Source organism: Macaca thibetana, chromosome 15 (genome assembly GCF_024542745.1).
Source record: "Macaca thibetana thibetana isolate TM-01 chromosome 15, ASM2454274v1, whole genome shotgun sequence".
Classification (NCBI taxonomy): domain Eukaryota; kingdom Metazoa; phylum Chordata; class Mammalia; order Primates; family Cercopithecidae; genus Macaca; species Macaca thibetana.
Genome location: NC_065592.1, coordinates 26,244,516 through 26,268,340, shown reverse-complemented (window position 1 = coordinate 26,268,340; position 23,825 = coordinate 26,244,516). Strand labels below are relative to the sequence as shown.

At 54.3% G+C, this 23,825-nt stretch overlaps 3 protein-coding genes across 13 annotated transcripts in view; 2 read left to right on the top strand and 1 right to left on the bottom strand.

The window, feature by feature from the left end:
* RGS3 (regulator of G protein signaling 3) overlaps nucleotides 1-19,453 on the top strand; it is a 133,210-nt gene extending 113,757 nt beyond the window's left edge. For 9 of the 11 annotated variants that reach the window (XM_050760975.1, XM_050760974.1, XM_050760973.1 and 6 more), the window contains 6 exons: nucleotides 5,097-6,071; nucleotides 13,026-13,090; nucleotides 16,086-16,187; nucleotides 16,574-16,635; nucleotides 17,254-17,420; nucleotides 18,477-19,453. In XM_050760975.1, the coding sequence (XP_050616932.1) occupies nucleotides 5,097-6,071; nucleotides 13,026-13,090; nucleotides 16,086-16,187; nucleotides 16,574-16,635; nucleotides 17,254-17,420; nucleotides 18,477-18,662 (1,557 nt within the window). In that variant the 3' untranslated portion in view covers nucleotides 18,663-19,453. Of the gene's footprint in view, nucleotides 1-2,871; nucleotides 3,882-5,096; nucleotides 6,072-13,025; nucleotides 13,091-15,076; nucleotides 15,995-16,085; nucleotides 16,188-16,573; nucleotides 16,636-17,253; nucleotides 17,421-18,476 lie in introns of those variants that run through there. The other 2 variants (XM_050760980.1, XM_050760986.1) reach the window with 2 other exon arrangements.
* Nucleotides 1-23,825, top strand: part of ZNF618 (zinc finger protein 618) — a 562,788-nt gene that overhangs the window by 94,432 nt on the left and 444,531 nt on the right. The window lies entirely within an intron of this gene.
* Nucleotides 1-23,825, bottom strand: part of POLE3 (DNA polymerase epsilon 3, accessory subunit) — a 353,914-nt gene that overhangs the window by 160,808 nt on the left and 169,281 nt on the right. The window lies entirely within an intron of this gene.

The window sequence follows — 23,825 nt, the reverse complement described above, 5'->3', positions numbered from 1 at the left end:
TGAGCTCTGGATACTCGTTAGCTCATTTATTCCTCTCAACATTGTGAGGAGGTTCTAGAAATCCTGTATTCTAGAAATCCTATGTTATGGCTAAGGAAACTGAGGCACAGAAACGTTAAGCCCAAGGTCACCCAGCAAGTAAGTGTGAAGTTAGTATCTGGAGCTCCCCCTAATGTAAGCACCGCCTCCATCCTCCTGAATTTTGCCTAGAGAGTGGAGGTAGAGGGGACAGGAGAATGGCCTGGAGGGTCTCTGAGCTGGTGATGGAGGAAGCACTGGGTGTGCCAGCCTCTGGGTGGTCAAGAGGCCAGACCTGGAGGAGCTGGGCTGACGCTGAGCTGGGAGAGCTAAGTGTTAGCTGAGCCGTCAAGGTTCCTGGAAGCTAGCATTGAGTCAGGGACCTGAAGCTAGGGAACCAGAGCATGCCACGCTTGAAGGAACAGCCCATCTTGAAAGCCTGGAGGTCCAATGTGGGGCAGGAATTCTAATAGCCTCTCCCTTTCTCAAAGGACTTTACAGTTCACAGAGTGCCTTCCTGCCCTTTCTCAGACTTGGTTCCCTCAGTCTCTGGCATAGGAAGCCGCAGGCATCCTCACCCTCTTTCATGGCAGAGAAAACCAAGCTTGGAGTGGGGTAGCTTGGGGTCACACAGCTAGCAAATGATGGAGTGAGGATTCCAGTCCAGGTCTTCTGGCTGCATGTCCAGTGCTCTGTTGGTAAAATCCTGGCTGTTAAGGGCCACCCTGAGACAGAGGCAAACCCCAGTTTACACCCCCCAGTGCAGGAAGTGGTTTTCGAGGGCAGATGCGGAGCCCGGCATCCATGGTGGCTGTGATGAATCATCAGAGTGAGAGCTGCAGGTTGTCCCTGGGTCAGCAGACCTGGCTGCTCAGTGAGTAGCTGTGTGATGTTGGACAAGTCACTTCCAGCAGCCCACCACTACCCCCAACCCAACAGCCAGTGGGCGTCTGGGGCCCAGGAGCCAAAGCTGGTATGAGTGTGAACTCTGGGTGTTACAGCTGCCATCCCTCCTTAGCCTGTTCCGAGCTCTGGATTGGATTTGGGAGAGGATTTGATTAGGTCCTAAACAGTGGCTCCATTTAGAGGGCCTGGTTCATTTCCTGTGTGCTTACAGCAGATGAGACACGGGCAGAATTAACCTGGTCTAGTCAAGCCAAAGAAGTGATGGATGGGAAAGACAGACCCGCACCTCGGAAGGGCGGGGCAGTGGCTTCCAGCACTCTGGACCCAAGGCCCTGGGTGAGCAGGCTGGTCTCCCTGGCACCCTGGCTGGATTCTTATTACTCCAGCTGGTTGTAACAGCTGCCTCACAGGGTCCCCAGCTGCCTGTACTTCCTCTATCAGAGCAATCCCCATGCTCCTTGAGACTAGTTGTCTAACCTCTGTTTTTTCTGCTTAAGTGAGGGCAGAGATTGTGTCTGACTTGTTCCCTGCCATCCCCCCAGTACCTACCTCAGTGCTTGGAGAATGAATGAATGAATACATGAATGTGTGCATGCCCCAGTCCTCCCTGCCACCCACAAATCCTGCCCACATTCCCCGGAGCAGCTTTGACACAGCACAGCTCTGCCTGTGGCATTTCGTTGCTCACAGGGCAATCCCATGCCCACCATGTGTTCTGCAACCTCCCCCTCATCTTTGCCTCCCCTCCTGTCCTAATTTTCTCCTACACTTGCCACCCCCACCCCTGGGTTCTCGGGTGTCCTGTAATTGCTCCGGAGCTCCCGTCAAACCACTTCCCACCCCAGCTCTCCCAAGAACACAGGCTGTACCAAACCTGCATGCAGTCCCTGTTCATACAGGCCTGCCTGGGAGCACAGAAAACCATGAGCTCTGGGCCCTGTTCACCAGCATCTGCTGGTGTGGGATGCACCCAGGTGAGGGGCCTCAGGCAGGACTCCGGGCTGTTCCTCCTCCCTCTACAGCCCCCTGAGGGCCCCAAACACTTGTGTGTAAGGCTGCAAGGAAACAGGGAGAGACCCTGGGCAGGAGATGTGAATTCTAATCTTGCATCAGCCTCTCATTCTTAGGTAATTCCCATACCCTCTGGGACCCCAGGTTTCGTATCTCTAAAATAAGACCATTGATAGCTCCCATTGTGTCAAAAGCTTTTCCAGGGCCAGGCACTATGAGGAGACTCAAACAGTCCTGTAAGTCCAGTGTGATATCACTGGGCTCAATTCCAGATGAGGAAACAGAGGCTCTGAGGCGTTGAAAGGCTTGGCCGGAGTTGCACAGCTAAAAAGTGGCCCCATTGGGATCAAAATCAGCCTGGCTTGGGTATCTGAGCACATAACCACCAGGCCCTCTGCGAACCTTCCGTCTTGGTTAGTTTCCCAGCTGATCCCTCTGGGTAGGGGCCCTCTGGGGACAGCACCCCTTCCTGAGCGGCACTTCCCCTCCTGGCTTTGTTTGGTTTGGCCTCGATTTAGAACAGAGTTGGCAGAGGCAGGCTGACTTGCATTTCTGGTTTTGGGTTTGTTGCTGCACTTTCCCCAAGGGGTGGGCGGGCTCCGACTGTCATCACCGCTGGGACAGGCCTGGGCCCCACCCTCACCACCCAGGAAAGGGGAAATGCAGCCTGCTCCCCACTCAGTGCCACTCCGTGCCAGGCCCTGAGGGCACCCGGTTGCTGCTTCCTTCCGCCTTTCCCCAAGGACTATCAGAGGCAGGTGGCTGGGCCGGGGGGTGGGTCGGGGGGAGGTCTGGCCATGCGGTAGGGTGATAGGACTGAGGGGCCCCAGGGAGCTGGCTGCAGGGCAGTTTGTTCCTCCTGATGGAGAATGCTCCCTGGTGGGTGGGGAGATGGGCTGGGGACTGGGTTGCTCATGGGGACAGAGACCTAGGCCTTCTGGCCCCAGCCTAGCCCCTGATTTGTGCAGGGTGGCTTTGGGCAAGTCACTAAGTCACTGTCCAGACTGGGCCCTCAGCCTTCCTGTCTACCCAATGGAGGGTCTTTCTGTCCACCTGGGAACAGCCTGATGGGACTGAAGCACAGCCCTTAGTTTCCAGATGAGAATTCCGGACTGGAGGCCCTGACATTCCAATTGCCAACACTGACTCTGGTGTTTGACAGAGTTTGGGGTACGTGGGAAACATGTGCCACTGGTTAAGGTCCTTAACTTCAGAATTTCCCTCTAGATCAATGCTTTTTAAATCACTACCTCCAACACCACCATCTCCTGTAGGAGCTTTCCGCCTTTTCCAGCATATGCTCCTGATCTGTTACTCAGGCACGCTGGTTATCCCATTTCATAGGTGGACACCTTGAGGCCTGAAGGTTGGTGACTGGCTCTACCTGACACCCCTGTGTGATTCTAGGTTGCCCTTTGCTCCTCTGGGCCTCAGCCTTTCTGTCTATGCAGTGGGGATTTCGGATCGCTGTTGTTCCAGAGTCTGAGACTATAAGGTCTGAGAGGGCCCTTGTGTGGAGTCACCTCTGAGCTGCAGGCAGGATTTCCAGGGCAAGGCCACAGCATTAGTAGGTACCTGTCTTTGGCCTATGAGCCACAGCCTAAGGCATGCCCTTCCTGACCTTGGCGAGATCATGCTAGAGTCCTCCAAGGCCTCCCCTCCCTTGTCCAGCCACCGTCTCTGCTCTACAGGGCTCCACTTTCACTTTCACGCTCCCAGGCTGTGGCTCTTACCCGTGCCGCGCTTTCACATCCGCTCACATCTGTGCTCCCAGATGCCAGCGTGACCCCTGACACGTGTGTGCAGCAGCCTGCAGCTGCCCCAAGCCATGGCTGATCACTGACTCCCAGCTGTGGGGCTTCACCATTACAGACCCCCCGGGGCTTCAAAGACTTCTCAGCTTCGAGCATGGCCTGTTGGGTATCAGGGCAGCTGTATAATAGTGGGTAAGTCACTGGCTTTTCGACTCAGTGTTGTCATCCATCAAATGGACATTAATAATTTCTACAATGAGAGCTCTTAACCCACGTTCTGGGGGTACTTACCTCTGAAGTTTTCTGCCAGTGTGCACATGTGCCCGCATGTGCACACACTCCCAAGCATCTGTTCAGTTCCTGAGTACAAGTGGGGTATTTCTCTTTCATTTGTTCTCAGCAGCTATGGCTTCTTGAAGGACAGAACCTGGGCTCTAAATAGTTCCACCTCCCGCATTCCTGGACCTTGAGTGGGAGGGGCCCAGCCCAGGCTTGAGAACTGCCTCCCTGTGTGGTTGTGGCACCATGGACACTCCTGACTTTCTCGGGGCCCCAATCTTCTGGTGACATAGCTGCTATTCAGACTTTCATCAAGAGAAACATTCTTCTCTTTGTGCATGAAATCTACTGGCGAGACTCAGCAAAACCCCCTGGGATCCCGAGGGTTGTGTGTGAGGCAGGAGATGCTGTGTTTTTTGAGGAATCCTTGAGCTTCCTCCAACAGTTTAAAAATCCCTGGGTGGGTGATTCCTCAGGGAGGTTCCATGTTTCTGTGACATCTGGTGAGTCCAGGTGTGGACAATATTTTAAAGTTCCGGTTTCATTCCAGTTTACTAGTTTCAAAAAGATACTTAAGCGTTCAGAGCATATTCCTGTTTGAATGACTCATTAGGATTTTTTAAACTTCAGTTCAGGTAGGAGACACCCTGGGCTGGGTTCAGTGACTGCCCCGGGTTTGGGGCTTGACTTGGTTCTGGTCCATGAGCAGAAACTACCTGTTCTCCTTTATCCCCAGAGGCGACTTTGACCCTGTTTCCTTTTCTGTAAAATGGAGACAGTGATGCTTCTTTTATAAGGTTGTTGGGAAGGCCATATGAGAGAGTGGGGTCAAGCTGCCCTGGCAACTGCCAAGGCAGGAGCTAGATAGACAGTGGTTACCTCTCCCTCTTCTCCTGTAAATGACCAGCTGTGTTTTTGATGAAGCAGAAAGTTCAAGCAAGAAGACAGGGTGAGAATTGTTACACAGCTAAGTCAAAGGGGCTTTTGGGGTTCCATCTGGCACCTCAGCTTTCAGACTGGGGGGCCGGGATTCAGGGTACTGCCTGATTTCATGTCAGCTCATGCATGGTGTCTGGCATCTCGGAGCCTCCTCTTCTGAACCGTTTTTGTTTTCTTTTTGTTTCCCAGATGTTTGAGACGGAGGCAGATGAGAAGACGGAGATGTCCTTGGAGGAAGGGAAGGGGCCTGGTGCTGAGGATTCCCCACCCAGCAAGGAGCCCTCTCCTGGCCAGGAGCTTCCTCCAGGACAAGACCTTCTACCCAACAAGGACTCCCCTTCTGGGCAGGAACCCACTTCCAGCCAAGAACCACTGTCCAGCAAAGATTCAGCTACCTGTGAAGAATTCCCTCCAGGCCCAGACGCCCCACCCAGCAAGGATGCACCACCATGCCAGGAACCCCCTCCAGCCCAAGACCTCTCACCCTGCCAGGACCTGCCTGCTGGTCAAGAACCCCTGCCTCACCAGGACCCTCTACTCACCAAAGACCTCCCTGCCGTCCAGGAACCCCCCACCCAGGACCTTCCACCCTGTCAAGATCTGCCTCCTAGCCAGGTCTCCCTGCCGGCCAAGGCCCTTACTGAGGGCACCATGAGCTCTGGGGACCCACTAGCAACCACCGGGGACCAACCTGCGGCCTCCAGACCAGCCTTCGTGATCCCAGAGGTCCGGCTGGATAGCACTTACAGCCAGAAGGCAGGGGCAGAGCGGGGCTGCTCAGGAGATGAGGAGGAGGAAGAGGCCGAGGAGGGGGAGGAAGGGGAGGAAGGGGAGGAGGACGAGGATGAGGACACCAGCGATGACAACTATGGAGAGCGCAGTGAGGCCAAGCGCAGCAGCATGATCGAGACGGGCCAGGGGGCCGAGGGTGGCCTCTCACTGCGTGTGCAGAACTCGCTGCGGCGCCGGACGCACAGCGAGGGCAGCCTGCTGCAGGAACCCCGAGGACCCTGCTTCGCCTCCGACACCACCTTGCACTGCTCAGATGGTGAGGGCGCCGCCTCCACCTGGGGCATGCCTTCGCCCAGCACCCTCAAGAAAGAGCTGGGCCGCAATGGTGGCTCCATGCACCACCTTTCCCTCTTCTTCACGGGACACAGGAAGGTGAGAAAGCTAAACGGGGAGGGAGAAGGATACATGCAATGTGGGGAGGGCTGGCCCAGGGGCTGCAGGGAATGAGCAGTCACCATGTTCCACCCCCACTGTCCCAGCAGCCTCCCAGCGAACCTTCCACCTGTTGGACAAAAGGTAAAACTGAGGCCCAATGGGACCAAGAAGGCAGAGCCTGGACTTAAACCCATGACTTTAGGACTCTAGATGCTGTGTTCTTATAGCTCCACTGGTCCCCACAGAAAGCAGAACAGGTGTAGCTTAGCCCAGGCCATTGTGTATTTGGATTTAAAAGATCTGAGGTAGTAGCTGGAGAAATAGAGTTACAGCTTAGCCAGGCTAGAAATCCATCAGCCAGTCACAACGACAACACACATTTATTCCATATCCGCATTATCCTAAGCAGTTTACATTAACTCATTAACTCTCACAACGGCCCTTTGAAGTAGATAGTATTTTGGTGCCCATTTTACAGCAGAGGAAACCGAGGCAAAGAAAGGTTATCTAACTTGCTCCAGGTTACACAGTTTATCAGTGTCTGAACCAGAATTAGAATCTGGTTCCAGGGCCGGTGCTCTTAACCAACCACCACACTGTTTGCCTCTCATGAATATTTGTATGTAGATAAATAAGTATTTATCGATTTCCTGCTGTGTACGAGGCCCTGCGCTCTGCAACAAGGCAGGAGCCACAGAAGTGTGTGAGGCCGCTGTCAGCCTGAGAGAAATAAGTTATCTGTGTGAGCCTCGAAAGTGGCCTAACAGTGAACAGATTGTACCATGATCTTGAAGTCCACCAGCTAGTTTGGGTCTGGGCTCTGTTTCTTACTACGTGGCTTTGGTTGAGTCACTCAACTCCTCTGAGCCTTAGTTTTCTTCTCTGAAAAGTAGGGGTTAATAGCGCTCACATCCCAGAACAGTTGAGGATGAATGGAAGAGGCTGGTGCCTGACGACACTAGCCACATGAGCGGTGGCCCTCGGGGAATGATGGGCCCCACTCCTTCTCCTGAAATGCAACAGCCTGTGCAAGGTGTTGGTGTGAGGCCAGGTGAATAGGGATGGTCAGTGCCCATGGAGTGCAACTGACTCAGAGATCTAGAACTTCAGGAGGACAGACCCCAGGGCCTAAGGTCATCAGGGAAAGCTTCTGGAGGAAAATACCTCTCAGCCTGGCCTTGAAGGTTGAGCAGGATTAGAATAAACAGAGAGGTAGAGGCAGGCGTTCTTTGGCTAGAGCAGAGCATTCCTAAAGGGCAGATGCCTGGCACAGGTGCTGCTATTCCTCCCTCCAGCCAGCAGCAGACATCACTAACGGATTCCAGCATACTTCCTCACCAAGTTGGGACATGTCCTCAGAAGTCTGCTTAGCTTCTTAGCCACTAGCAAGAAGGCAGACTTGGCATCTGGGGAGATGCCTTCTGCTGAAAGCTAGTCATTCTCAAAGGGCAGGCTGGGGCCCTCCAGAAAAGGGTCTTGAACTTTGGCCTGGGAACTGAATCTCCGTTTCCTCATCTGTAAGCATGTGTGGTTCTCACACTGTGGTGTGCTCCGGAATCACCAAGGGGAGGTTATTAATATATGTTTCCTAGTCCCCATACCCAGAACTCTAGAATCAGAATCTCTAGGGGTGGTTCCCAGACCCTGTATTTTAAACATGCCCTGAGGGATCATGATCTTGCCAAAGTTAGAATATCACCATCTTAGGCCATTTCTTGATGGTTTCTACAAGAGAGAGTCCAGAATCCAGAATGCTGTCCTTCCAAGGCAAGGCCTCAGGCTCACTCAGATCAGGCCTGGCCACTCCTCTTAGGAGGGCGGTTGAGGCCCACCTGCCTTGGGCTTCCCAATCCTGATTCCCCCACTATACCCTTCCCAGTTCCATTCCCCCCACCACACTTGCTCCAATAAAACTATTTATATACAGATAAATTCACACACATTCATGTGTATGCATCTATCTAATTCCCCGGCTCTGTTGGCCTCAGCTCCTATTTTGGGACATATACTTATGCCTGGGAGTCCAGCAGGCCTGGACCAGCTCTCTTTTGTCTCAGCTTCTTCCTTTGGGTTTCCAAGGTTCCCACTGGCACCCTCCCCTGTCCCACCAACTTTTAGCCGGTCACTTCCTTTCTTGTGTTTGAGTGGCTGAGCTGGCAGAGACATCTGAGACTGCCTCCAGCCTGGTGGTGGCCACCCTTCCATGTGGCTTCCACACACCAGTCCCTGAGCCCTTTGCCATTCACATCCTGCCCTGTCCTGCCAGCAGCTTCAGTACGAAACCCACCCTTGTCAAAAGGAGATAAGCCCAGATGGGACGAACACCGTGGTCTAGCTCCATCTCTTACTGGTACTGGGCCTTGGGCAAGTCCCTGCCCCTCTGTGAGCCACAGTTTCCTCATTGGTGAAACGGGTATGGTAATAATCCTTCCTAGGGTTGCTGGGAAAATTAAATAGCTTAACACAGGTAAAACATTTAGGGGAATACCTGGCGCTCAGCACCGGGGGGGGTGCTGCATAAATGGTAATCATGTGATGAGGAGGGGGAGGGAGAGAAGAGCAGTAACCAGGGTAGAACTGGCTGTGCCACCATTCAAAGTATCAGCAGACCCCATTTCTCACCTTCCTGACGCTGCTGCAAGGTGGACAGGCACTTGTCTTACAGTGGGAGGCTGAGGCTAGCAAGAGATGTTTTGTCCCCAGCCACACAGCAGCAAGTGATGATGGCGCTGGACAAGGTCTCACCCTTGTCCAGTCACTCCTCTGTGGCTCTACTGCAGACCCTGTGACCTCATGCTGATGAGGGGCCAGGGGTGGGGGACTGGCAGAGGGACCGCGGCGGGTTCCCCCATGACTTCTGTCTTCCTGGCTTTGGCCTGGCTCCTCTGGGAGGGTCCCCTGATGCTGATGGGCCACTATTCCCAGGCAATGCCAGGCAAGAGGTGAAGAGGGGAGGGGTGAAGTGTTCAGGCTGTGGAGTCAGACAGACCCCGGTTCAAGTCTCAGCTCTGCCTCCTCCTCCCTGGCTCTGAGACCTTGGCCAAGTTGCTTCTTTCTCTGAGCTTCGATTTTCTCTTACAAATGGAACACAGAGTCCCCCGGGAGTTGTCCCAAGGGTTCCAGGGAGCAGTACATAGAAAGCTCGGGCTGGTCATTTGTGCTGCCGTGCAGATAAACTGAGGCTGTCCAGAGCGCATGCTGCCTGCCACAGGATGACATTCAGTCTCGCCGTTGTCACCACTCCACACTCCTGTTACCCTGCTGTCTTGTGTGCTGAGCAATTTCTACTGCGAGTAGGAATGTCAGAACAGGCAGACCTCAGAGATGGTCGGCTCGGCCATGGTAATCTCACAGATGGGCCAACTGAGTCCAGAGAGAGAGAGCACCCCCTCCGCCACCCCCCACCCCGCCCCCGCTGCCACCCCCCCATCCCCCACGATTCTCCAGCTGTCCATCCTCTGGGTCTGGCACCCTGTGCTGAGTTGAGTGGTCTCATGGTGCCCCCTGCCGCCAGACCCCTGCCTTCCTGGCTGCTCCCTGGAGGCCCTGCAGAGCAGATCCACAGGCGTTTTTCCTGGGGAGTCAAGGAAGCCCTGAAGAATCGTTGTGTTTGGGTCCAGGATGCTGCCATTGAATTCTATTCCAGCCTTTCTGGCTCAGCTCAGAGGGTCATGGGCTATTCTTTGACAGTGAGGAGACCACAGGCTGCAGCTCTTCCCTGGCCCTGCTTCCTTCCTCCCCTGCAGGGGACTGGCCTGGGCAGAGGTGGTCCACAGAGGGTGCCAGCCCTGTTTCATAAGCTCCCATGTAGGTCAGAGGTCAGACAGGAGGACCCAAAAAATGCCTTCCAGCTCCAAGATGATAATACCTTCAAGTCTCCTATTTTTAAAAAGCCTAAAGAATTATTTCGGATGTGTAAACAAGTAAGTATAGAGTTTAGATCCACTGTTTCCACGTGGTTCCATTGGGCCTGCCAGGCTGGGCTGGATCAGAGAGGGCAGCCATGGATCGCCAGGGAGCCCCAGAAGTTCAACCAGGACCAATAGGGGAAACCAGCTGAGCCCTGCTTACAGACGAGCCTTCTGTCACCAGTGGGCTCTGGACCCAGACCACAATTCTCTGCTACTTGCCAGTTCAGAGAGCCCAGGCCAGTTACCAAACTTACCTTGGGCATCGGTTTCCTCAGCTGCATACGGAGGGAAATATCAGTAACTAGCTCTTAGAATTGTTGCCAAGATTAAATGAGATAAAGTATGTTAAAACACTTTGGCCCAGCGCCTGGCATGTAGTGAACGCTCAATAAATAATAGCAAAACCCACATTAGCTGAGAGTACTTGCTCACTGCTGTGTGCTGGTTGCTGTGCTGAGCATATCCCCTGTGTTAACTTACATAATCCTCACCACAGCCCTTTGAGGGAGGTCCAGTTATTATCCACATTTTACAAATAAGGAAACTGAGGCACAGAGAGGGATGTAACTGAGCTAAGGTCAATGAGCTAATAAATGATTGAGCTAAGCTTCAAATCCAGGCAATTAAAAATCTACACTCTTAACATTACTATAATTACAGTAAGAATTATAATTATTGTTCCAAGAGGTGGTGAGCTCCTAGTCCCTGGAGGTGGCTGGATGAGGCTGGGCAGGGCCCGGGGATTCTGCCTGGAGTGAAGGAACGGCTGCATGATCCTGGACTCACCTCCATCTGCTTTTCAGCCGGACAGGGTCGCATAGTGAGACAGTAGGGAGAAGATGGAAAGGAGGATTGCTTTGGAGGGCCTTTGCAGGCTGGGCCCTGGGCAGGCCTTGCTGCAGCTGTGGGAGGGAGGAGTTGGGGGGGCCACTCTGGCCCCCTCCAAGGTCAGAGGCCAAAGCCTCCTGGCAGCTATGGGGAGTCCCTAGGGCTGGGAATCAGAACCCAATTTTTTCACCTCAATTTCTCCTTGGCCCACAGCCTCTTCTTGGTGCTGGGGTTTCCCCAGCAGCCCAGGGGGCCGACTCCCAGGGCCAGAGCTGCCCAGCACCTCTGTCAGGCTGCTGGGCTTGGGTCAGTCCCTGCTGAAGACACTCTCCTCCCCTCAGTGGAAGGAAGAGCCCATTTCACAGCGGCACAGAGGCTGGGGATGGCCGCTGGGTGGGAGTGGTCCCCAGGCCCATTGTGTGGAGCCGATAAAGTACGGAAGCTGAGGTTAGAATGGGAGGAAGCCCAGGGCCCGAGGGCTCTTTCCCACGGGTGGGGGCCTTGGGCATGGCCTCACCGGGCCAGCATGACTGCAGCCTGTGTGTGCACTGAAGGGTGCACTGAATGGTGACAGTGGTAACACTCACTGGGCAATGACCACTGGTTACTGAGGTTAGTATAGGTGCCAGGACTGGGCCTTGGGGTGCAGAGTTTATCCTGGTGAACCTTCCATCAGCCCTGTGAAGTGGCTGTCACTATGCCTAAGCCATAGCTAAAACAACGGGAGCCGAGAGGCTAGGAAACTTACCCAGAGTTGATGAAAGCAGGATTTATATCCAGGTCGGGTTCCAAACCCTTGCTCTGAAATCACACATCATACGGTGTGTGCCTCTGTGTGCACGTACACACGTGTGTTTACAACTCTGGTGGGGCAGCATTCTCAGGAAGGAGGCAGCACTTCCGGAGTCTTTCACGGGAAACATTAAAATGTGTTCTGACCTTGCATTTTTGAGTAGCAGCATCCTCTGGTGGAGAAACACAGGTCTTGAATTGAGGCAGATTCCACCTCTGTCACTTACATGCTGGGTCTCCTTGGGGAAGTGACTTAAATTCTCTGAGCCTCTATTTACTTTATAGGTTTATTGTGAGGTTTAATGAGATAGTATCTGAATTATGCCCCATCCAGGGTCTGGCCTATAGTATGAGCTAAATGAAGGTATAATTCATCCATCCATCCACTCATCCACTCATTGATTCATCCACCTACCCACCCACCCACGCATCCATCTATTCACCCATGCATTCATCTGTCTATCCACCCACCCATCTATTCACCCATGCATTCATATATCCATCCACTCATCCACTCTTCCATCCATCCACTCATGCATCCATCCATCCACTCATCCATCCATCCACCCTCCCACCCACCCACCAACCCATATATTCATCCATCCATCCATCCATCCACTCTTCTATCCATTCACCTATCCATCTATATCCATCCAACTATCCATCCATCCATCCAGGCAGGCAGGTGGGAGACTCACAAAAGCATTCTCCGGGGAAGGAATTGCACATGGAGATGAAGACCTTCTGTTGGTTGGAAGGCAGAGTTGAGGAGGTTGCTGAAGTAGGGGCCAGGCTGGAGAGAGAACTGAAGGAATTGTAACTGATGTTAAAATGGAACTTTCTGCCCGAATCCTAAGATGGTAGATCCAGTCATGTTATGGAGTTTGGACGTTATCCTGAGGGCACTAGGGAGCCATGGAAAGCTATAAGGCAAGAGACGTGCGCTCAGGCCTATGTAATGATTTATTTTATACACTGCTGACCATCTGAGGTTTCCTTTGAGCTTCAGAATCCTGACTTAATCATTATGATCCTGATTTTAGAAATTAAGGAACAGAGGTGCAGAAAGAGGCAGGGATTGGCCTAGTGACGCAGCAGAAGCCCTACTCTCTCACCTGCTCACTGCCTGCAATGAAGCCTCTGTCATGAGTGCCAGCTGTCTGGCTTCTCCCCAGTAAGCTGGGGGCCTGAATGTCCCAGGAGGAGATCCCTGTGGCCAGAGGGTCTGCCAGGCCGATTCCACTTCATGGCCAGGCTGTTCCCAGCAGGGGGGTTTCCCTCCCTCACCTGTGTGCCGGGGGTGGGGCCTTTGGGGGTGGGAGGAGCTGGTGGCAGGGACTGTTGGGTCTCCAAGCCTCTCTTTGCTTAGGCAGGAGCTCCTGAGTGCCCAGACTGCATCGTGTCTGTCTTCTCTCCACAGATGAGCGGGGCCGACACCGTTGGGGATGATGACGAAGCCTCCCGGAAGAGAAAGAGCAAAAACCTGTAAGTTGGGAAGATCACTGGCTTCTGCACTCCTCTTCCTCCCCTGCCCCAGGGGTCTCTCCTCTAGGGGTCCAGGTGGGGAGAAGGGGTTGTGCCTGGTCCCACCCACAACCCCAGACAGACACCAAGGAAAAACTGGATCTTGGAACTTTGCAGTGACCCCAGAGTGGGGTTACCTGGGTCCTGAGCATTCTCTCCAAGTGAGGCAAAGTGCTGATTCAGCACCCGGAAGACAGTGAACCAGAGGCCACCAGCCCGGTTGCCCTGGCTTTAGCCCAGCTTCTGAGCCAAGCATGGGCCAAATGGCTTCGACAACTCCTTTGCTCCCTCTGGGCCCACGAGTGACCTAACAGTCATGGGGCTTCTCTTTCTCCTCCTGAGTTCCTGAATGTTAATAGTCTCAGGCGTTGCCGGGAGGGGGCGCTGCTGGCCCAGCTGCCGAATCCCGCACTCCCCAAGCCTTTCTGGCCACACTCAGGCCTTCTTATTTTGGGGGGTTTGTTAGATGTGTCAATGAAAAAGACGTGTGTGTGGGTTCTCCTCAGGTCTCCTTGTATCCCCAGGCCTGAGGCCCTGGAGACTCGGGGGAGGTATAGGGAGGAGGCAGTGGGGTGTGTGCACAGTGACCCCCCCCAGAGGAAGCCCCTCCCTTCCAGGTCCTGTAGCACCCACCACTAGGCAGGAATTGGGCTATGGGGAGGAGCCTCCTGCAACCCTTTTCCCTCGCCTTGACCTTGGGTGGGGTCCACTACCCTAGAAAACCTTTCTCGCCCCAGCTGCCTTGACCTCTCCAGTTTTCTGCAGCAACTGTTGGCTTCTCTTACTCCACAGCCAGTTGCACTTTCTTAGCAAGGTGAAATGCACAAACCAAAACAGTCCTTTGCACCAACCATCTTCACTTAACCTTTTGTAGGATGAGAGAGGGTCCAGGGGGTGCCAGGACTGTTGAATGTGGCGCTGAAGTGGGAGGAGAGGGAAGCAGTATGTGGCAGCAGAGGGCAGGCACCCCGGGTGCTGGAGCTGCGCTGTCTAGCCTCCTTTCAGTGTAGGTGCTGCCTTACATTTTTTTTTTTGGAGACAGAGTCTCCTTCTGTCACCCAGGCTGGAGTGCGATCTTGGCTGGCTGCAACCTCTGCCTCCCAAGTTCAAGCAATTCTCGTGCCTCAGCCTCCCAAGTAGCTGGGATTACAGGTGTGTGCCATCACACCCAGCAATTTTTTTTGTACTTTTAGTAGAGACGGGGGTTTTGCCATGTTGGCCAGGCCGTTCTCAAACTCCTGGCCTCAAGTGATCTTCCAGGCTCAGCCTCCCAAAGTGCTGGGATTACAGACATGAGCCACCACGCCTGGCCTCTGAAGCTCACACTCTTAAAAGCTTAGACGAAGAGTCTTAGAACATGTAGGGTAATAATAAAAATAACCATTATTGTTTATTATGCCAGGCACTGTTCTGTGCGTATTTCATATGTGATCTAATGTAATCTTTACCACTACTTTTATTTTACATCCCGTTCTTTCTTATTGACCTTACCCTTATTTTACACATGAATAAACTACTGTGCAGAGGCTAAGTTACATGGTAAGAAAGTGGTGGAGCTGGGACCTGGAGACCTGGCCTGCTGGCTTCTGTTTGACAGGAAACAGCTTGACGGAGAAAAAAGCTTGATAGGAAACTTGAGAGGTCAGGAAACTTGTCAAGGGGCGCACAGCTGGTAACTGCTGGAGCTGGGATTTGAACCCAAGACTGTCTGGCTCCAAAGCCTGGGCTCAGCCTCCCCGTAGGACTCTCCTTCATTAGACAGGGTGTCTAGGTCTTAGTGCCATTTTAAGCTTGAAGAGCTTCAGAGGTATAAATGCTTCAAACTTACCAAACCCCCTTGAAAGATTAAAATTAAAATTTCTTTTGCACGTCTTTAGCTTTGTGATTTTTGAATAATCAATTTTTCATTTTCATTTTTGGTTTCAGTGAGCATTTTCCATCTTTGGGAGGATGGAGACCAAAACTTAAAGTGAAAAATTAATTATTCAAAAATCACAAAACTATGCACACAACATTACATAATTAAACTTTAAAATGGTGTTTTTGTAAGTTTATAGGACTTCTGCTTCTGAAGTTATTCAGGCTTAAAACTTCTAAGACGTTGGGGAACTGCTGTATATTCATGACTAGAAGTCGCCAATGTGGGTGACTGAGGCTGAGAGGCCGGCTGGCAGGAGCCATTCTCTGGGAGGTGCCCTGTACAGGGGGTCTGGGGAAAACGGGGGCGAACGTGAGCAAGAGGCATTTAACCCCTTTCTGGCCAGCAGTTTCACCCAGTGCTGAATTCTGCTGCCTCCTTGGGGACTGACAAAGCTAAAAATGGTTCTTGGCTAAAAATAGCCAGTCTTGCCACCCTGGTGGGCAGAGCCTCCCCTGGCTCCCTCCTTCCCTCTCAGCAATTTGCTGACTTGTTGTCCCCCACCCCCAACCACTGTCTTCCTGCTGCCATAGTAACGAGGAGGCCAGTCACAAATAGCTGGGACTGGCTTCCTGCCGGGGCGGCCCCAGAGGCTGTCCCTTGCAGACACATGCCCCTTTCACGGCTCCCTCTCAGGGTTGGCCAGAAGGAATTTTTTTTTCCGCTCCCCGTCCTGGTCCCTCCCATTTCCTGGCTCCTCCTGTCTGAGTCCCAGCCCAGCTTGTGCCCGGGAGTCCAGTCATCAGGCCAGGATTCCAGCGAGCGCGTGTGGCTGCAGCCTGCACCGTTGCTGCCAGCTGCCCAGGACGCGGGGTAGGGGACAGGAGCCAGAGGGGTGTTTCCTGCAGACCATTCTGCGGCCCCAAGGTGGGGGGCCCTACAGAGATGCTCCGAGGCATGTACCTCACTCGCAACGGGAACCTGCAGAGGCGACACACCATGAAGGAGTAGGTGCCCTTGACCCAGCTCTCCCGACCCTGTATTTGCGGGGGCGAGTGGGCCAGGCTGAGCAATCCTCTTTTCTGCTTCTGCCCCCAGAGCCAAGGACATGAAGAACAAGCTGGGCATCTTCAGACGGCGGAACGAGTCCCCTGGAGCCCCTCCCGCGGGCAAGGCAGACAAAATGATGAAGTCATTCAAGTAGGTCCTCCCTGGCACCCTGGGACCCTTTGGGGACTCACTGTCCCCCTGGGGAGTAGGACTGAGTGCTGAGTTGAGGGGAAGGGGCTTGCCGGCTTGATCCAGCTCTGAGGAGACAGAGGTTCTCACAGACGGAGCCGGGTACCTGGCGAGCAGCTGCCCTCACAGGGAGGGGCTGCCCTAGGGGGCAGGCTAGGTGGGATGGAGGTGGGGGCTGGAAGGGACCCTGGCCCCAAGAAAGAGGATGGGCCTCCTTCCTGGGCACCCCAGCTGGGCTCAGCTACAGCCTGGGCCCAGGGCAGTAAACAAAGGCCTCCAGGCCCAGCTTCCCCCCAGGTCCCCAAGCCTCTCAGTGCCCTCACTGTGTTTCTTCCCTCACCCCTCAGGCCCACCTCAGAGGAAGCGCTCAAGTGGGGCGAGTCCTTGGAGAAGCTGCTGGTTCACAAATGTAAGTTGGGCTGGCCTGCCCCTTCCCTGTGCCCTCCCTCCCTCTCCCCTTCGCCCCCATCCAGACCCTGTGTAGCTGGTGCTAGAGAGGCTGCCTTCCCTTTCCTGGGCCGTCAGGGTGTCCTTGCTGTTGCAGAGAGGCTGAGCCCAAGCCAAGGCCCTTGGTCTGGCCTTTGAGCCAGCTTCTGCCAGCCCCTCCCCATCCATGGGAGTTGGCACTGCCTGCCGGAGGCCCGTGGGACCTGTGTGCTCAGATCCATATTCCCAGAATAAGAATAAACATTTCTAAGTACTGAGGGCTTTCACGGGGAGTAATGTGCCTGCCATGTCATGGACTTGGTCCCATCGGCTCCTCTCATGGCTCCGTGAGACAGAATCGATAGTCCCCATTTCACAGATGAAGACACTGAGGCATAGAGAGGGAGAGACCTGGCTGAGACCTTGAAAGAGGCAGTGGCAGGGCTGGGGCTACATCCCAGGGCTCCTGGCTATCAGAGATGGGCATTGTACTCAGTTCCCAGCACGCCCGTATTCAAAGTCCTGTAGGGGTAAGCTGGGGGGTCTTAAGGATAGGAGAAGCTGACTCTGCCTCTTACCCCAGGATCTGTTCTCCTCACAGACGGGTTAGCAGTGTTCCAAGCCTTCCTTCGCACTGAGTTCAGCGAGGAGAATCTGGAGTTCTGGTTGGCTTGTGAGGACTTCAAGAAGGTCAAGTCACAGTCCAAGATGGCATCCAAGGCCAAGAAGATCTTTGCTGAATACATTGCGATCCAGGCATGCAAGGAGGTAGGACCTCAGGGCAGACCCTCAGCCCCTCCAATCCCCAGGACCCAGTGGCTCTTCAGCTGCAAGGTGGCAGCCAGCAGCATAGGAAGGGGAGAGGCCAGAATGACTCCATGAGCCCAGGTCCCCAGCGGGGAAGATGCAAGCTAAGATCAGGGGAAGAACAGAATCCCAGTTAGTAATAAAAATGGCCACCACCAAGGCACTGCCACATGCCAGGCATGTGCTGAGCCCTTTATGTATGTGCTCTCATGTTTAATCCTCACAACAACCTGTGAAACAAAGAGACAGGCTGGGTGCGGTGGCTCATGCCAGTAATCCCAGCACTTTGGGAAGCTGAGGCAGGTGGATCACTTGAGGTCAGGAGTTCGAGACCAGCCTGGCCAACATGGCGAAACCCCATCTCTACTAAAATTACAAAATTAGCCAGGTGTGGTGACAGGCACCTGTGGTCCCAGCTACTTAGGAGGCTGAGGCAGGAGAGTTGCTTGAACCTGGGAGGCGGAGGTTGCAGTGATCCGAGATCGCACCGCTGCACTCTAGCCTGAGTGACAGAGCAAGACCCTGTCTTGGAAAAAAAAAAAGAAAGAAAAAGGAGACAGCCTCAGAGAGATAAATCTTAATTGCTCCCATCTATTTAGCGTCTACTGTGTGCCAGGCAGGATATGCAAAGCACATTATATGGATGATCTTGCTTGGTTTTCACACTTTGAGGAATGTACTATTATTGCTAGCTGGTAGATTAGACAACTGAAGCTCAGTGCACTTAAGTGATTTGCTTAAAGTCACACACCCAGGTATGGCACTGCTAGGATTTGAACCCAGGAAGCCTAACCCTCGGAGTAGTATTTTCAGCCTTATAAATGCTGCCAGCCCCTCAGGAAATGACTGAGCCAGGACTTGAATCCTCTGGTCTGAGGGTCTCCACTTCAGATGAACCTTAAGATGTGGGCAGAGGGGCTTGGAGGTGAGAGGCTGGATGGGTCCCTTCCAGGCACATGGGCCCTACGGTCAGTCCCCAGCAGGCAACCCTGACCACGTGCCCCTCTGCCTTCGCAGGTCAACCTGGACTCCTACACGCGGGAGCACACCAAGGACAACCTGCAGAGCGTCACGCGGGGCTGCTTCGACCTGGCACAGAAGCGCATCTTCGGGCTTATGGAAAAGGACTCGTACCCTCGCTTTCTCCGTTCTGACCTCTACCTGGACCTTATTAACCAGAAGAAGATGAGTCCCCCGCTTTAGGGGCCGGCCACTGGAGTCGAGCTCAGCGTTCACACCAGGCGGGCTGGGTCTCCTGCCCACCTGCCTCCCTCCCCACTGTGACGGAGGGGGCAAGCAAGCCCCCAGAGGCTGTGTCTCTGGACAGATGGATAGACATACGGAAGTGAGGCCTGGACCAAGAGAGGCCCAGGCTACTGGAGGAGTAGAAGGATGGGCCCCGTGGGGTACCCACTGCCCCGGTACGAGGGGGCCCAAGGACCCTGGCAGGTCGGGGGCCCCGGCCGAGCCAGATCTGGAGCTGCTGCTCCCTGCTTCGGAGACCGCAGAGGCTTCATGTTGACCAAGTTCCTTAAAGAACTGGCTGATGGGGCAGGAGGTCCAGGCCTAGGCTCTCGGGCCTTCCTGGAGGGCCATTGGAGCTCGCAGCTCAGACCCCCACTTTGAGTTTTATTTATTTAAATAGTAGTTGGATGCTTGGCACGTTGTCCTGTAATAGGAAACCCTTGCCTCATCAGTTTTCCTGATTTACAAGTGCAATATTTTAGCCAATGCCTTGTGAGAAGCTGCCACACAAAGGTGGACATCATTCTTCAGCTTCAGGGGATGTGCTTGTCCCGGGCACCAGTGGTGGGCAGCTGGCCTTCTGGACTAAGGCGGCCTTGGGGGACACTGCAGTCTGGCTGCACACAAAGATCTGGCACCCCCTGGGTGGGGTGTCCCTTGGGGGCTTTTGGGAAAGCATGGCACCCTCAGACCACACAGTAGCCGAGTTCTGGAGCAAATAAAAGGCCTGTGTTATTTCTTGTTCATGACCCTTTTTGTGTGTTCCTGGTCTCAAGCCTTCCCAGGGTGGCTGGGGCTGGGAGGGTTGGTCGTTGGGCTGTTGATTCAGCCACTTCTCTCTTGCCATCACCTGCCCCCATCCTGGAGCCAGATACACTGATACACTAGTGAGGGCTGCTCTCGCACGCCTTCCTCTGTGCCAGGCGCCGTGCCACTCATTCTAGTGGTCACTGCATCTCCTTCCCAAGCCTGGGAGGTAGGGCTTATCCCCATTTTACAGATGAGGAGATGGAAGCACAGACAGGGAAGGTCACGTAGCCAGCAGGTGGCAGGGGTTCAGCCCAAGTCTGACTGACTGCAAAGCCTGCACTCTGCCGGCTACAGGATGGAGTCCTTGCTTGTCGCCAGCTGGCCACATGTCTTTCAGCAAGTTCCTTCACTTCTCTGCCTCGCCACACCCTGAGGTTCGAATAGAACTTTCACTTGGTGCAGGGATGGCTGGTGAAGGTGGATGGGGCCAGAATCTCGGGAAGGGTGGTGGTGAGCTTGTGGAGGTCTCTGGACAGAAGGAACAGCTGTAGAGACAGGAGATAGGACTCACAAAGTCTTTCTGTGGCCCTGGGCAAGGCTTTCCCCACTGTACCTTTGTTTCCCCTCCTACCTAACAGAAGATGCAAATTTAGGAACGGCCCAGGGCATCCTTCAAGAGAGGACCTGGGCCAGTTGCCTAGAAGTGGGCAGAAGAGGCCCAGAGCCCAGTATCAGCTGATGCCAGAGCTGACCCCACATATACAACCTCCCAGGGGCCAGGGCATGGCCCAGGGTGGGGTCTGGCTCAGCAGGGCTGTCTTAGATGAAGCTTGATGGAGTTGATGCAGGAGGAGCTGGGCCCTATCTCCTTGGATCTTCTTCCCTGCCCAGGGTCTTGGAGACTTGGAGCTGCAGATGACATGTACAGCTCGCTCCTCCCTGCCCTGCCTCCCCTCATTCATTTCGCTGGGCAAGGCCAGCCCTGTTGGCCCCTCTGCACAGTGAGAGGATCAGAATTGTTGGTCTCTGGAGGCCTTCAGGGAGTTGGACTGAGCCTTCTTCAGGGTTACAGGGGACTAGGGCCAGGGCCTGGGTGTGGAGCAGGTGCTGGGTAGACCTTCATCAGGAGGGAGAGGTGGGCTGTCTGACTGCCGCTCTGACCGCACCTGACTTTTCCTGCCCCTCTTGCAAATGGGAGCCCTAATGCTTGCTTGAAACATTGCTTGTAAAAAACCAGCAGATCAAACAATTGAAACCTTGTAACGGGTTTCAAACCTTGAAACCCATTTTGGAAGAATCTTCTGTGCAACAACAGTAGCCCGGGTCAGCAGAGAACCCCTTCCCTCTGCTCCCCAGCGGTCGTGGCCTCTCCTTGACTAGCCCTTACCACGTGTACTGAGTCAGGCATGGGTTCTTCTGTCTCCAAAGGCTGCCAGGCTTTGGAATCAGGCAGTCCTGGGTTTGAGTCTTATCTTTACTGATTTGCTCTGTAACCTTGGCGAGTCACTGCCCATCCCTGAGCCTGCAAGAATGGGGATGATTCTATTGTCTCCTCAGCGCTGGGATGAAGAGCCGGTGAGCCAGTTCTGCAGCAGGGTCCTAACCTGGGGTCAGGCATACCGTAGGTGCTGGATACGTGTTGGCACCAGAGTGTGAGCCCCTCCAGGAGCGGCACTGGGTCTTTCTCCAGGACCTGGCAATGAGTGTCATTGGGCTTTACAGACTGTAAAGAGCTTTCCCACTGTAGAGACTCACGGCCTCACAGAGGCTGGAAGGGCCTGGGAACAGTCGCGCTCCTAATTCTGAACAAGGGCACCTTCCAGGTTTTTTCCAGGCCTGAGATGTGGGGGCCTGACAGCTGGGAAAACTGGGGCCCAGGGAGGACTATAATACTACTCCCTACTCCCCCAAAATGGTAGAGGCAGCACTGGGTCTGAGCCTAGGACTTCCCTGCCTGACCTGGCCTCTCTCACATCTTCTGCTGGGAGGAGCCACTGGGTCCACAAGGAGACCCACCTTTCCAGTTCTTTAGATTCTAGGGATTCAGTTTAGGACCAGGCCTTCCCTCTTCCACCTTCCCAACCTCCTGGTTCCCAGAGTTGCCATGGAAACCAAAGTCCAGGAGAACAAAGTCAGGCAGATGGAATTCCCATTTCGGAAGGCCCCACTGCTTGGTTTCCATTACACACACCCTGGTTCCCTTGGCCTCCGAGCGGCTTTGGCTGTGCAGAGCAGCTGGAGGGCAGACTAGAAAGGTGTCTGGGTCCCCTTCCCCCTTCCCCCTTCCCTGGGCCCTGCCTGGGCTCCCTGGAGGACTTTAGGTACATTCTCTGCCCGCTTAGGCCTCAGTTGTCTCATCTGTACAGTGTCATTTGGGCTGGTTCCCATTTTCTTTCATAGGAGAGGAAGGAGTAGTGCTCTCTGGTCTCTGGCAATTCTAGGCGGTCAATGTGGGATCGCGGAGCTGTGAGGTCATTCCATCCAGCTCCTCGCCATCCCACAGATGGGAAGACTGAGGGGAGGGAAGGGAAGCTGGACTCTTCACCATAGAGGTGAAGGGCCTTGGAGTCAGGCTCTGGGGCTCAGTCTCTGACTCCACCATTTACTACTAGCTGCAAATCTTTGAAGAAGTCACGTACCTTCTCTTTCCCTCGGCTTTCTCATCTATAAATTGTGCACATTGGCACTTACCCCAGAGTTGCAATGACTAAGCGAGGTCGTGCATGCAACAAGTTTAGTTCAGTGCATGGCGTGGGGTAGGTGCTTCATAAACATGAGCTGCTGTTAGCAATCTCATTATTCAGGGTCACAGGATGAGTGGCAAAACTCATTCTCCACCTGCCCAGGCCAGAGAAGATGGGGGCCCTTTAGTCTCAGACCCCAGATCCTTGTCCTTCCAGGAACAGTTTTGCTGGAGGACAAAGCCAGCCAGTTCCAGGGAGTAAGTCAGAAACAGCGTGTTCCGTACTGCTGCCCAGTCTTGGCCCTGCCGGGAGCAGTTGGGGTCAGCTGGCAAATAGGTTGTGGTGGGTGGAGAGGCAAGAGGGCACAGCAGTGCCACTCAGTTGGATGCCAGCAGGAGGGGGTGCCACTCAGTTGGATGATAGCTGCAGAGGTGCCAACTGCAGCCAGGCTTCTGGTGGGAGAGTCAAGTCCCTCACGCTCTCGGCCTCTGCCATGTGAGTGACGTGCTCTCTTGACCTGTCTGGGCCAGCTACAGCCTCCTAGACTCTCCAGCTTGGAAGAGACCATTGAGTCCAAACTGCTGCCCAGTGCTTAGGACCCTTGGATTTCTGTTGATTCCTTCCCTGACGGAGCTCAGAAGGGCCTGGGAGCCCCTTGGGGGTTCCAAAGTTCTCTCCATCTGAAGTCGGGTCCTGGGGCCGGGTGGGGAAGGAGGGATAAGTTAGTACCACCCCTGCAGGCCTCCTGCCCAGGCAGCCACCCCTGGACCTACCAGATTCTCCAGCTTCACCCCTCCCTGCTCCTCTTGCTTGCACCAAGCTCTCAGCTCCCCGCCCTACCTCCCTGCCTCTGCACGCCTGGGTCCCTTAGCCTACTGTCTCCTCCCCAAACTCCTCCCACTGACGTCCCACCCCAGAAGGCCTCTCTGCTTCACCTCCCCTCCTGCCCAAACCTCAGGCTCCTGGTGTCGCCCCCACAGCCCCACCTTTCCCTCGGAGCTCTCAGGCCCTCAAGCAATGGACCTGACGGGGTCTCAAAAAAATCACTTGTTTGTTGTTTTGCTAACAACTGGCAACATCTGTGGAACATCTGGCTTTGCCTCTCCTCTCCCTAGCCAGAGAAGGGAGGAGGAAGGGGGTACCCTGGGCCCCCTGCTGCACTGGTGCCCCCTTCCTTGGGTGGGAGGAGGCAGTAGGGGATTGAGGAACAGCTGTGAGACTGATCCCATCTGCCGGGTACAGAAGAGAGTAGAGGCATGGCTGGGAGTGGGGAGGGCAGTACCAGGAGGCAGGTAGAAATAGGAGCCTAGACCACGCAGAGGCACACACCACGCATTCCGTGCCTCATTGCCATCGATCCTCACAAAGCCCTGGGAGGAAGGGCTGAGTATTATTTTCAGTTTACAAATGAGAAAATTAGGGTTTAGAGAAAGTGGACAGCCCGTCGTGGCTGAACAGGGACGGGGACCTCTATCCCTGACTTCCAGGCAGCCTCAGCCAGGCCTTTCCAAAAGAATCCACATCTCCAGTCAGTCTGCGAGACTTAGTGGTTCAGCTGGAGTTGCAGATAGGGGCTTTTGATGCTGGTTCTCTTTGGCTTGTGGGCAGAATTTTTCTAAGGAAGTCCGAGGAATAAGTGAGCTTATGAATGTGCGGATGTCCGGTCCTGCAAGGAATCTCAGTTCTT